This window comes from Rana temporaria, chromosome 1, assembly GCF_905171775.1.
Source record: "Rana temporaria chromosome 1, aRanTem1.1, whole genome shotgun sequence".
NCBI classification, from domain to species: domain Eukaryota; kingdom Metazoa; phylum Chordata; class Amphibia; order Anura; family Ranidae; genus Rana; species Rana temporaria.
In genome coordinates, this window is record NC_053489.1 from 213,932,755 (window position 1) to 213,947,207 (window position 14,453).

General features: G+C 41.5%; 1 protein-coding gene across 6 annotated transcripts in view; it reads right to left on the reverse strand.

The window, feature by feature from the left end:
* Positions 1-352: 352 nt before the first annotated feature.
* SPECC1L (sperm antigen with calponin homology and coiled-coil domains 1 like) overlaps positions 353-14,453 on the reverse strand; it is a 104,371-nt gene continuing 90,270 nt past the window's right edge. For all 6 annotated transcript variants that reach the window (XM_040349510.1, XM_040349518.1, XM_040349501.1 and 3 more), the window contains 3 exons: positions 3,496-3,612; positions 3,312-3,371; positions 353-3,212 (listed from right to left, as the gene is read on the reverse strand). In XM_040349510.1, coding sequence (XP_040205444.1) covers positions 3,123-3,212; positions 3,312-3,371; positions 3,496-3,612 — 267 coding nt within the window. In that variant the 3' untranslated portion in view covers positions 353-3,122. The remainder of the gene's footprint in view (positions 3,213-3,311; positions 3,372-3,495; positions 3,613-14,453) is intronic.

Consider the following 14,453-nt stretch of genomic DNA (forward strand, 5'->3'; position numbering starts at 1 on the left):
ATTTAATTTTAAAGTTCAGCTTTAGGCATGTGCGACAATAACTTTACAATTAACTACAACTTACACCTGCATAGATTGTCTAGACCAGTGATGGCGAACCTTGGCACCCCAGATGTTTTGGAACTACATTTCCCATGATGCTCAACTACACTGCAGAGTGCAAGAGCATCATGGGAAATGTAGTTCCAAAACATCTGGGGTGCCAAGGTTCGCCATCACTGGTCTAGACATTGACTTGTTAGAGCTTTAAAGAATGGAGTGATTGTACCTTGATTGCAGCTTTAGTTGTATCTTAATTAGTCATGATTTATTAATCAGTCCTTTACTTTAACCAAGAAACCAGCACAAAAAGTAAATAAGTAAAGCTTACTTTTATTTCAGAAATGCCCTTTTGCATCGCAAAGCCAATGCATGTTTAGGTATAACATATGTATATATATATATTTATATAACATTATTAATAAAATAATAAGACTGCCATTAACACCTTGCTAGCAGACAGGCCTGCAGAGAACTGTATGTACCTTCTGTAACTGCTTTGCAGTGTGTTAGGGATCCACTCACAAGATGTGGTTAAAGCTTTAGAGTTATCAATGCAAAGTCTGGCTGCTAGAAAGGTCTGCCAGTTTGAAGGCAGTTTATTAAAATACGTAACATTTAAAGTGTACCTGCCCCATATGCAAAGAGGTGGCAGTCATTTTGTGGTTAGGTTTGTCAGTATTACTGAGCACGTAGGCCAGTAGCGGGCAACCTATCAGATCTAAGAGGCCTCATGCTGCATTCACTTGCTAGGACGGCCTGCACTCACTATTAATTCTAAATCGGCTTATCACTAAAGGAAGAAGGAAACAGTTTTGTTATTGTTAATTAATCACATTCAATTTGAGGTGTCTTCCCTGGAGAGCAATAAGACTAAAAATTAACACTAAACCTGATAGTACCTGTGAACTACCATGGACAGCACCACTTGTGTCAAGGATTCCCTGCTCTCTGTTCAATGCAGCACTGTTGCAAGATAATTTATTTCTCGGACGTGTGTGCCCAATAATCATTGGGCCAGCATGGAAGCAGTGATAATAGCTTATCAATTTACTAGCAACTAGCGGCATTATTGTGGCATACTGGTCCAGCCACCAGAACAGGTTACAAGTTTAGGCTAGTTCAGACACCTCCACTGTGCATGAGCGACAGGTACACCATTGAATGGATCTCCAGGCAGAGGTATTTTTTCAGTTATTGGTTTGTACAAATGTACCTCTGATAAGGTGTGTGCCTTCCCTGTCCATAGAAACACACACACTTTTTTTATGTTGGATCCCTGTATCACTGGCCACTGCAGATATGAGAGTTGTGGCTTTCACACACGGAAGCTCTGTCTAATCTGTCCCTCCTCTCCATGGCCATTCATAGATGTCCTGTATTCTGTGAACCATTCACTTAATCAGAAGTAACTTTTGTTTCAATTAAACAAATACCTCTGCCTGGAGTTCCGATTTTATATCCAATAACAGCAGAACAATTTTATTAAAACACATGAACAGATCTTAATACTCATTCTGAAAGTCATGTAAAAAAAACAAAAAACACAACAACTTTTTTTGGCAAACTGTTAACCTACAGTTGTTCGGAGATATTAAGAAATATAGCAAAACAATAAATTAGCTTGAAAAAAATGTACAATATAAAATAAACTGTCTATAGTGTTGTAAGTCACTGTAAATGGTATTTAACAATGAATGCCCTATATACTTGACCTAATATCATACCTCCGAGTCTGGCAATGAGAAGTCTGGGAATAAGATTTAACCCTCAGTGCCAAGAATCAAAGAATAACATTCATAGCTGCAAGTATGTAACCACAGTGAGGAGAGGCAGGCAATGTGATACATATGTGGTATATTCTGTTGACACGAGACTGGTGAGTTTGTAAATGGATTTTTAACCTCTTGACCAAAGAATCAGATACCAATTCAAAGCCAATTCTCCAACGTTGGTCCCTTTTTTTCAAATCAGACACTTGTCAACTCTCTGGATGACTGTCTGGTTGTGAATTCTGCACTGGCCCTTTGAAAGAAGATAAATCCAGTGCAGAGTACAAATGTTTACTATAAAAATGCAGAATTCCTATCATCTTGGCCTGTCCGCTCACTATGCTGCTATTAAAAACTGAAATGTTGTTTTCATTGTATGAAATCACATTTAGAAGCAATATTAGAAAACTGCCATAAACAAAAAGCAGAATGAATTGCTCTTAGACCAATACATCCCAAGCGGACCATGAAAAGACTATGCTTAAATGTCCTTGTGCAATCTGATTTTATACAGTTAGTAAAAATGGTCTATTACGCTCAGAAAGCCAACACAACAGTCTGGTAGAGTCTGTGCATTTTAAAGAAAATTAGGGACAGCTTTAAAAAGGAATTTCCACCCAAACCTGACAGACGTCTTGTGAAAGTTTGTCAACAAAGTCTCTTGAAGTAATATAAAATACTACATTTGGGATTAACCTTGGCTATGGTTGCTCTGCAGATTCACATGCATCAATATGACATTTGTCGGTTTCTGCTATGAAGGCAAAGGACTGAAGGACGCCGACAGACACATGTAGCTCAACATTCACATGTATTAACACTTAGTGTTACAGGCACGAAGAATAAAAGACAATCAGGATCCAGAAGGCAGCAGCTAGGATGTTGGCACACCATGTGCTTTGGTGGATAACAATTTGTGACGAGTGGTCGGAGCAGCTGTAAGGTGCACACATTGCTAAGGCACTAGGAAAACATGACCAAAAAAGAAAACGATTTGCCCACGTCACTTCTACTGCCTTGGCACAAGCTGCAGCCTGAGTTGCTGTAAGCTGAAATTATCTGTACAATGCCTGTGCCGTGCAAAGGGCACTGGAAATGATGGGGGATGACCCTTCACTCATGTATAAAGTTGTATATCCCAGTACAGACTGGTGTATCCGTAGAAGACGTTGGGCAGTGAAAACACTACAAAGTTCTTCATATTACAGGGCTGTTCGGTTCATCACACAAGGAAGTGTATTCCTCACACAAGGAAGTGTATTCCAATTTTCCAGATGGAGGGGGTTATGGCACACCAGGCCTGACAGGTGTTCAGGTTTCAAAGTATTTGTAAATTGATGTAACATATGTCATGAGACACTGCCAATCAGGTCGCTCTGTTCGTACCATCTCATTAATGTCCTGCAAATGACAAAATACCAGCAAATTTATGATTCTGCACAAAAACAAGTATTGTTTAAACATGTATAAATTGTACAATGTAGCTGTTCCTAAGCTTACCAGGGTAGACTTGATGCCTACACTTTCAGCTGCTTGAAAGGCCAATGTGAAATTTCTCCTCTGTAAAGAAAGAAAAAAAAGAAAATTAATTAACAAATCTGTAATTTTCGGAGTGCAGAGCAATCAAAAGCATGTGCATTGCTTTGTATTAATAAAAATTTAATAACAAGCAGTTATGTGTTACCTTGTCCTGATTGCTCAGCTCCTGGTATGGAATGTGGGCAGGAAGATATGTGTGCAGTAAAGCGCAGAAGGCCAGACCATCATTCCAGCTGCTACTGAAGTTTGTGATGTCGATATTCTAAAACAGAAAACAGTTTAAGAACACTCAGGTAATATTGAAAAGAAGACCTTAAAGGATACGTTCACCTTTTCAAAATAAATAAATGCACATTTTTTTGAAGGTAAATTATTATTATTTTTTAATAGGAGCCTGCAAAGCATTGCACCTGCGATCAGCAGACTGCAGGTGCTATGCAGGACTCCTGCAGATTTGTCAGTATCTGTCTGCTTGTACCTCATATGGGCAAGCAGATATACACTGGTAGGAAGAAACAATGAACTACCAGAGCGCTCAACAGCATCATGGTAGTTCATTGAGAACTACAAGCCGACAGCCGCCAAGGCTGTTGGTACTTGTAGTTTTCCATTCACCGAACTCTGTGAATGAATGATACGGCCGTGTTATTTGCAAACAGTGACAGCGGGTGCCCAGAGAAGATGCCCGCTCGCTGTCACTGGGAGGGGGTGGAGGCTGCATCTGCTGGAACAGCATACAAGTGTAACATGTTCCAGAAGGTGAACTTATCCTTTAAAGGTAAACTCTAGTCAGATATAGAAGGCACACAAATACAGCTCTGTACCTAATAAATCATTACATCTATAGGCAAATCAAATGAATACATTCTAATTCAGTTCTTTTAACACCTTTCCGTCTGCAATCCCAATATTATTGTTCCTCAGCCCATAGCCCGATGCTTAGGGTCATCAGGAAGAACTAGCATCTGTCAATGCAGCTTTTTGGGGACCAAACAGCATGATTTCTGATTGTGTGATCGCTATCATAATGAACTGAAATCCAAGAAGTACTGGTGAAATAAGAAATTAAAATGGTTGGAAACCCACTTTTGCAAGTTACACCTACAGGTAAGCCTAGATTAAGGCTTACCTGTAGGTGTTCGCAATATCTCCTAGACCTGCACTGTAGACAACGGCGCGCAGGCGCACCAACATAAACCGTGTTAAACTCAGCAATGCCGTGTTTGACGGCTCCCGTGCATGCGCGGAGTGATGTCATCGCCGCTCTGGCCAATCACAGCGCCGGAGTGGCAATACCCGGAAGTAACCTCCAGGAGCGATGGATGCGGCCGGAGGATGGATTTGTGGGCTTCGGTCTAAGGTACGCAATGCATAATGAGCTAGTATGCTAGTCATACTAGCTCATTATGGCTTTGTCTAGCAAGTTTTTTTTTTTTTTTTCCAAGGATTTAATTCCTCTTTAAAGTGCAAAGTAGCAATACCTGAAACAAAATGATTTTCAAACACTATGGGGCTGATGTCCTAAAGGCAAATAAGCTGTTAACTTTAAAATAGTAGAGCTTAGTGACGGATGGGTAAAGCTGAACTCAGCAGGTCCAACTATGTCCCACGACAACATGTGAGGCCGCTGGATGCGCTGCATAAAGTCGATCTAGCTGAGGTTACATACAGCATACCGCACTGTGTTCGGAGTTTGAGCCGGCACTTCCTGTCTCATGCCCGGAGTCTATGTGATCGGCGCTCAGCCATTCAGAGAAAGCAATGCATTTGAGTAATGTATACAAAGCTTCCTCTGAATGGTTGAGTCAGAGGTTGTGACATAATTAGCCCGCCTCTCTCAGCCAATCAGAGGAAGCTTTGTATTCATTGCTATATAATACAATCGCTTTCTCTGAATGGCTGAGCACCGATCAGACAGACTCTATTGTGTTCCAGGTATGAGACTCAAACCTGGAACACAGTGCGGTATGTTGTATGTAACCTCCACTTGTGAGCGTTACCCAACACTCACTGGAATTCTGTAGATGCAGATGTTGAGTGAAACCAGATGTCAAACTCGGAGTCCGATTATTCTTTTACGAATCAACAGATCCTTTCATGTATGGGCAGAAAGAGTGTATAACATTTCTTCTGCATGGGTTGTGTGACATTTAAATAAACCTAATCTTACACTGGCTTCACACCTTTGCAGTGCAATATTGTATCTTACATTGCATGTCAATTAACTTGTATTGTGTGGTGGCAGTCCATTCATTTCGAAAGATCTGCCAATGCACCTCAAACTGCATGTAACCCATTTTTTTTTGCCAATGTAGTACACCACTGGGAATAGTAGTATATCAATACGCTTCGTACTATGTTGCAATGCAGGTGCACTGCTTTATTGTTTTGAGGTGCCATTTAAAATGAATGGCACTGCAACACACCAACGAAGCATAATGCATAACCATCGCAAAAGTAAATCAGCATTATAGCAAACCTGTGTCAACTATGCAAACTGAAGCATTTACATATTTTGAACAAACTGTAAAAGCACTTTAAAATATGCCTCTACTAACCTCTGAATGCTACAATGCTATAGGCACTGTGGCAAAATTAGTTTCCAAAGTTTACAAAAAGTGGTACAGAAATAATTTGTTTCCTAGAAGGGGTCATTCACCGTACATAAATAGTCTGCGTTTATGCAGCATTTATAAAGCCTCATAACTGCCCTTCAACAAACTGCCATGAATATTTACAATAGCACCACACCATGCTGTTCACACAGGAGCAGTAGCGTTGAGTTGTCTAAAACCGCACCTTAACACCATCTAGAGCAGGGGGTCTAAACTGGCAACCCTGCAGCAGTTGCGGAACTACAAGTCCCATCATGCCTCTGCCTATGGGAGTCCTGCTTGATACTGTTAGCCTTGCAATGCTTAATGGGAATTGTAGTTTTGCAACAGCTGGAGGGACGCCAGTTTGAGACCCATGATCTAGAGCAGGGGTGTCCAAACTTTTTTCAGAGAGGGCCAGATTTGATGAAGTGAACATGCGTAAGGGCCGACTATTTTGCCTGGCATTCTTTGAACCATTAAAATTCGGTCTAGGTGTGTTCGTCTGAGTACTAATACTCTGCCCAACAAGAATTCTCTTGCCTTCGTGGCTGTGTGTGATGAAGAGATGAGCTTGGGTGTGTTATTTGGATATACTGTATATATTTATTTTGTGGCCCCAACGAATCCCAAAGCGCTGCTCAGGACTAAGGATGAGCTTGGGCGTGTTATTTGGATATACCGTATTTATCGGCGTATAACACCCACAGGCTTAGCATTGCCATGAATGCAGCCTCACCATTGCCATCAAATCAGCCTCACCATTGCAATCAATGCAGCCTCACCATTGCCATCAGTGCAGCCTGATCGATGCCCATCTGCAGCCTCGGAGGGCAGAGGGAGGGGGCGGGACGAGTGCCGACAGATTACAAACAGGAGACTCTCTTGTTTACTCTGTAGCCTCTTTAATACAAAGTCCCGCCTCCTATGATAGACCGAACAGTCGTCCAATGGCATCCCAGGAGGCAGGACTTCCAACTTCCAATACAGACGCTGCTGAGTAAACAGGAGATTCTCTTCATGTAATCTAACGCGCTCATCCTGCCACCTCCCTGTCCCCTCCAAGGCAGCGCCGATAAATACGTTATATATCCAAATCCCCAGGGGGGCCATATTACATCAACAGGAGGGCCGCATTTGGCCCGCGGGCCGGACTTTGGACATGCCTGATCTAGAGCATTTATGGAGTGTTAATGAAACATTTATAAACTGTTAACTGGGCACTGGGAGGGGGGCTTTAGACAGTGGAGGCTCCCGAACCCCAGCAAGCACTGGGAAATAATAGAGAACTAGGACAGAGCAGATCCAGTCACTTCCTAGTTTTACAGAGAATCTGTGTGGTAACACCATTTGCTTCCATGTGCAGGCATTTTTACCGCGATTTTTCACAGGTCCCACATGCTGCATCTTTAACCGCATCAAAAATGCAGCTTCCTACTGAAATGAATGGAAATCGTGGTAAAAACGCTCAGCCATTTAGTGTTGAGTCACATGTCCATTTTTCACAGGTGCAGGCAACCAAAAAATACATCAGAAGCGCACAGCAAACGTATCTAAAAACACAGCAAAATCGCAGAAAAAACTCATATGCTACAGAGCAGTGTGAAAGTACCCCAACAAGGTGAGCTCTATTAGCAATACAAAGATGTTATATTTCCTTTAAAGGTTCATGCATATGATGATTTTATAGCCAAGTGTGAACTTCCTGGTGCTTTCCAGTACCAGGAAAGCTGCAGGTCCCGTTAAAGTGAACAGCAGTACACAGCTGTAATCTTGTAGAATCTGACACTACTTTGCATTGGCATTTACCTGCACATGTGCTTCTGGTGTATTTCACAAATGTGAAACTTCCATGTTTGGGAAATATATTGGAAGCACGTGCATGGGTAAACACTGATGAAAAGAAAGATCAGCATTTACAAGAGTACAGCTACCGTCAGCCATTCACCTGAATGGCAGCCTGTATGCAGCACTGTAAAGCACAGGAAAGTGCCATGAAATATGCGTATGATGGTCATATAACCCACAAACTCTCAAGAAGTATTGGAAGAAGTTGAAATTCTTTGCGGATTTCCTCAAGGGTCCCCAGTGTAAATAGCACTTGGTCCCGTTCAAATCTGTGTACTGGTTGTTGAGCTAGTGTGGGCAACAGTGTGCCATCCCCCCCCCCCCCACCACCGTCTGACCAAGCTGGATGCAGGAGTTGAATCAGCTTTAACTGACAACACAGGAGAAGAGGAAATGTGACAGAAAGATACCAGGGCACACTGGAATATCTGCAGCTCTCTGTCTCCATCTAAAGGTGCAGCCCTGAGCCTCCTCTGCCATCTTTGCACTGAAGAGAAAGACAAAGCCCAGATACACTCACCGGTCACTTGAGATTTTGGGGAAGAGACTTCAGTAGTAAATGTTGGCTTGTGACACGGGGAGGTGGTCTGCAGATCTGAAAGAAGACATATCCCGATCGGACTGGCAGACCTTGTTTCTGTTTACTCACAAATCAACGATATCCTGCTACTCCCAGGAAAAGAACTAAGGTTTTGTCACGGTGGTACAGGGACCCCCTCACGCTACACAAACTGTTCCCGTCTACTCCAGCCACATGTTGGCGATGCACCTCTTCTACAGGGACCTATCTCCATATCTGGTGGGAATGCGAGAGGATCCGCCCCTTCTGGACTCAGGTATTTACTTGTTATAATAAAATTTATGATGACACATTGACACCCTCCCCCAAGATCGCCCTCCTTTCCATTCTCCCTGGGTCGGTTACGTCTCAAAAGAAAAGTCTTCTCCGTTTCTTTATGTCCTCAGCGAGACAGCTCATTCCTTCATTTTGGAAAACGACTGTCACTCCCCCCTTGTCACGGTGGGTTTCAATCATGAACGATACCATGAGAATGGAGGAGATGCTGGCCCTTGACAATGACACCTTTGATAAATTCAAGATGCTGTGGTCGACTTGGCTCCACTTCTCCGCCTCTAATACTCTCATTAACATGCTGCCACCCCCAACACGACCGCCCTGACCTATGACCCTATTTCTGGGCTGGTCGAGGCGTATACCTCCGGATGTCCCTCCCCATTGTCCTCCTGTGACCCTACCCAGCAAATGTTTTCACAGCAGCCCTCGTGCCCTACCCCTACTGTTTCCTGCTCTTTCTTCTTTCCTTTTCTCTTTTTCCCTTTCCATGACCTTCTTTAGGTCATTCATTTCCTCTCTTTTCCTTTTTTTTTATTTTACTTTGAATTCTCCATATGTTATCTGATCGGAAACAATGACACCCGCCTGATGGGAGTCGTTTTCTGCTCCTAAAGACGACCGATGATGTTCATTACTTCCTATAAGACATCAGGAGTTAAGTTGTGGGCGATAGCCATTGGGCTGACTCAAGTTACGTGTTTGATCACGATCGTCACTTTTATGTACCATTGATTATTGCTTCCTTTTGTATTATTCTTTTTTTTATGTGTTGTTTATACAATACCAATAAATACATTTTCAACTCTAAATGTTGGCTTGTGTTGTTGTGAATGACCATGAGCACATTCACAAAAACACAAGCCCACAACAACATACACCAGCTACTCCTCTGGTCGCCATCAAGCAACTGAGCAAAAACACACCCACTTGCTACTCTGGGGAGAGAGACTAAAGTAGTAACTGGCATAAATTGTTAAGGGCTTGTGTTTTTGTAAAAGACAAAGCTCCTCTCCAGCACGATCATTCACAACAACACAAGCTTACAGTTAGTATTGCAGACTCTCTCCTTTGAATAGCTGGTGGCTGGGCCTTGGTTTAGACTTCTATAATTACAAGGAAGCCTTTCAGTCTTATTTATATCAATACACAGATGTCTATTCTTTATAACAAAGATGGCGAAGGAGTCACAGCACTGCAAGATAAAAAGCTGAATAAAGACTGGGCAATGGTTGCAACTCCCCCTATGGGAATGCCCATAACCTGGGCTTGAGACTGTGGTGGATCTACAGCCAGCACAGATGGAAATAAAAATTTAATTTGATTTCAGAACTACTGTATGGACCTGAACAATTTTCAATCTTCATTAAAATTATTTGTTCCTCCTACCATCACTGGTGTAACTTTTTTTACCCTCCTCACGTGTAGGCCTGATGGGCCTTGTTGAGGAACTTGCCCACACAGTGGCTGAATGAACGTTGTTGGGGCTTCTTTTCTATGCCAGGAAGACCATAAATACAGCCTGGAAAACCAAAAGCCCCACCAACTGTAGCACATTGGAAACAACTACTAAACACTGCCTTACAGTTATACACATACTAAAACAGGAGGATGTCCTAAGTAATTCTTGTTTGGTTGTGAGCCGCACACATAGGATAGTGTTCCATATACACACACTTTGTTTGCAGTTTTGTTTCATTTTTGTTTTTGGTTGTTACACTTGGCTTTTTGTAAAGCAGTGAAGCACACAGAGCGCGGCAAAAAAAAAAATTAAAAAAAAAAAAAAAAGGTATTTGTTGCTCCAGTCTATATCAATATGCCTTCTGATAGGAGTAGATTGAACAGGGTACTTCTCTGTGATGCAAGTCCCTAAAGTTATCTATGTGTGCTAACACAAAGCAAAGCAGTCTCCTTAAAATGAACAGGAAGTTCGCTCCTACTGCCATGCATCTTTTCTTCCCCCACCCGTCCTTGGGTCAAATTCATTTCTGGGAAGAAACTAAAATAATAGCAATAATAATAAAGAATTTACTTCCTGCCTCTCATACAGCTGTACGTGCGGAGACGCGCACACACTGATACACACACAGTAGCCATAGCCTGTCTACTTGGCTGTGGAGTCCCAGCCCAACATTTCAGTAACCAACACTTAACTGAGGAGACAAGCGGAGGGTATGACCTTAAAAAGCAGACAAAGGAGCCTACGGACAACATTTATTGGCCACAGAATGGAATCTCTAGAGAGTAAAGATTTGTTAACCCATAACTACATTTTTATTAGGTTTTAAAATGACAAAATATAAATGATATCAAGCAGCAGTGGAAAGCAAATAATGACAGAAAGTGACAGATACATGCTATTGTGCGGTATGATTTTTATTTAAACTATTCATAAAACTGCTCTGTAGAGTGGGAACTGCTATACTAACTAAAAATCTGTAAGGTAAATTTACGGCGCTGCCCATGTGACAGGGCCGACCAATTAGAATGTTTACATTGACAGATCTCCATTCTCTCCTTCTCAGAAGCCATCTGGTTTGCCCGCCATACAGCTCCGGTGTTTTGTGCAGGAGTGCCATTATGCTGCCGTCAATCGACGGTGGGCGGCCGGCAATCGGTCAAAGCAAAAGGTGGTTCAACAAAAACAGTGATACAAGGGGGTGATCCTTTTTCCAACTCAGTGATTCCGTTTTTGATTTGTTTTACTGATATGTTGGTGTTATATCTTTTACTTGGATGTTATAATTTGCACTAAGTGCTAGTTCACACCGGATGCAGTTCTGTGTGCTTTTTTTCTGTACCAAATGCTAGTTCACACCGGATGCAGTTCCGTGTGCTTTTTTTCTGTACCAAGTGCTAGTTCACACCGGATGCAGTTCTGTGTGCTTTTTTTCTGCACTAAAAATGCATGCAGTGTTTTCCATTTATTCCAATGACTCCAGTTCACATCAGTGCAGTCAGCTTCCGGTGCAGAAAAACAAAGTAGAGCGTACTGCATTTGTTCTGCACAGAATTGTACTGGAATCTAGCAAATTGTATAAAAAACGCACTGGAACTGCGTGTGGTGTGAACTGTAAGCAAAAACTGATTAGTGCATTTTTGTGGTGTGAGCTGGCCCTAAAAATGCATGCAGTTTTCCATGTATTCTAATTGGTCTAGTTTACACCAGTGCAGTCAGTTCCAGTCAGTTTCCAGGGGCAGAAACTAACCGGAAACTGACAAACTGACTGCATTAGTGTAAACTAGAGCCATTGGAATTACATGGAAAATACTGTGCACGCATTACATACAGCTGGATAAAACAAAAACTGTGTGTCTTCAGTTCAGGCTGCAAAGCATCAAAATTTGATTTTAAAAAGGAGTGGGAGGCGATTATTTTCTATACCCACTGTATAATAAAACAAGATTTAAAAAAAGCAGTGACCCTTATTCAACGCCATAACAATCACAGTGTCCCTTATCGCCACATCAGTTACAGTGTTCCCTGATCACCACCACACTAATCATTATTGTCCCTAATCACTGCCACACCATTCCCACTGCCCCTGATTACGGTCACACCAGTCATTGTCCTCTAATCACCGCCAAACCAATTACAGTGTCCCTGATCATTATTATAGTGTAATTTATGCCCCTAGATAGCCTAAAGGTGCTCCTTGGACTTTGGGTCACTCTTTATGGCTAAGCTGTATAAAAGGCTCACACATGGGGTATTGACATACATAGGAGTAGCAGAATGTGTTGGGGTATATTTCTAAGTATGCCTGTGCTATGTGTTAGAAATATCTTAATTGACAACTCTGTGTAAAAAATACCTACATTTGCATTTTCCAAAAACTTGTGATAAGCAATGACGACTTACTATGTCTTTCAGAAGATACCTTGGAGTGTTTGCTTTAAAAAATGGGTTCACCATGTAAAGCCTCGCACACACGATCAGACTTTCTGCAGGCAAAGCCTCGGACTTATGTCTAAAGGGACGTTGGCCGTGAACTTGTACTGCATACAAACGGCAAAGAATTGTCAGCCAACAAACACAAAAACTAAGTGGTTTTTCAGCTCTTTAGTGCCACCATTTGGGCAACTTCTACTAATGTTGTTTTATGGTGAGCATTGCTTCTGAGCATGCATGTTTGTACTTTGGAGTTTTGTCAGAAGGACTTGTGTCCTTCTGACGCGATCGAATAATTCAACAACACACATTTGTTGGCGGACAATTTTAAAGCATGCTATCCCACATTTGTTGGCGGAAAAGCCGACAGCAATTGTCCAATGGAGTATACAAACGGACGGATTTTCCGACAACAGCCTGTCATCACACAATTCCAGTCTGGAAATCCGATCGTGTGTGTATGGGCCTTAAGTGTTTCCACTCTCCGGGTGCTCCAGGGCCTCTAATATGTGATAGGTAGTCTAGAAATCAACTGTGTAATTTATCTGCCTAGAACACCTCATGGTTCTTCTTGAAATTTGAGCCCATACATGTGGATAGGCTATGAAAAAATCTCCCTATACTTGGGAGACATAGCTGAATGTGTTTGGGGTGTAATTCCAAGTATGTCTATGCGGTGTGTGAGAAATAACCAAAATGGCAAAAAAAAAAAAAAAAAAAAAAAAAAAGGGAAATGGCATCTGTCCAAAGTTGTAGCTTTGACTCAACTATGTTACTCACAAAATGATTGCACTCATATCAGACTCCCTCCCAGCATTTGAGAAATCTTGAAAAACTAGAGTTCTTTGGTATGCTAACTAAGCTGTTGATATTACCTACTTGGATATTTATTACTCTGGATGTGTTGAAGTAATTGCACTTTGAATCATTGTCATGTACCAATTTTAGTTTTTTGGCCTTTTTACGGTCACCTTTATTCCACATGCTACATCATTACATACTACATGGCAGCTGCGTCTGACGTTTTGTCCACTGTATTGTTACGGTTGTTCTATAAAAAAATAAGTGAAACAGAAAACTCATCATGTCTCTTACTAAATACATTGGATTGCCTATTTTCCAAAAAAGGGGTCGCTTAAAAGGGGGGGGGGGGGTTAGGGCTTGACAGGTATCTTTACTATCCTGGATTTTTAGGGCCTCCATAAATGAGATAGGCAGTCAGAACATCAGGACTAATTGATTTTCCAAACAGACACCCCTCCCCCCCCAATACCATAAATTGTAGACTATAGTCTTCACACAGAATAAATATATTGATTTGGGTTACCAAACAAATATAGCAGAATACATTTTGCTCTAAATTTATAAAAAAAAAAAAAAAAAAAAAAAAAAGATTTGCACAACTCTTGTAATATATATATATATATATATATATATATATATATATATATATATATATATATATACAGGGAGTGCAGAATTATTAGGCAAATGAGTATTTTGACCACATCATCCTCTTTATGCATGTTGTCTTACTCCAAGCTGTATAGGCTCGAAAGCCTACTACCAATTAAGCATATTAGGTGATGTGCATCTCTGTAATGAGAAGGTGTGTGGTCTAATGACATCAACACCCTATATCAGGTGTGCATAATTATTAGTCAACTTCCTTTCCTTTGGCAAAATGGGTCAAAAGAAGGACTTGACAGGCTCAGAAAAGTCAAAAATAGTGAGATATCTTGCAGAGGGATGCAGCACTCTTAAAATTGCAAAGCTTCTGAAGCGTGATCATCGAACAATCAAGCGTTTCATTCAAAATAGTCAACAGGGTCGCAAGAAGCGTGTGGAAAAACCAAGGCGCAAAATAACTGCCCATGAACTGAGAAAAGTCAAGCGTGCAGCTGCCAAGATGCCAC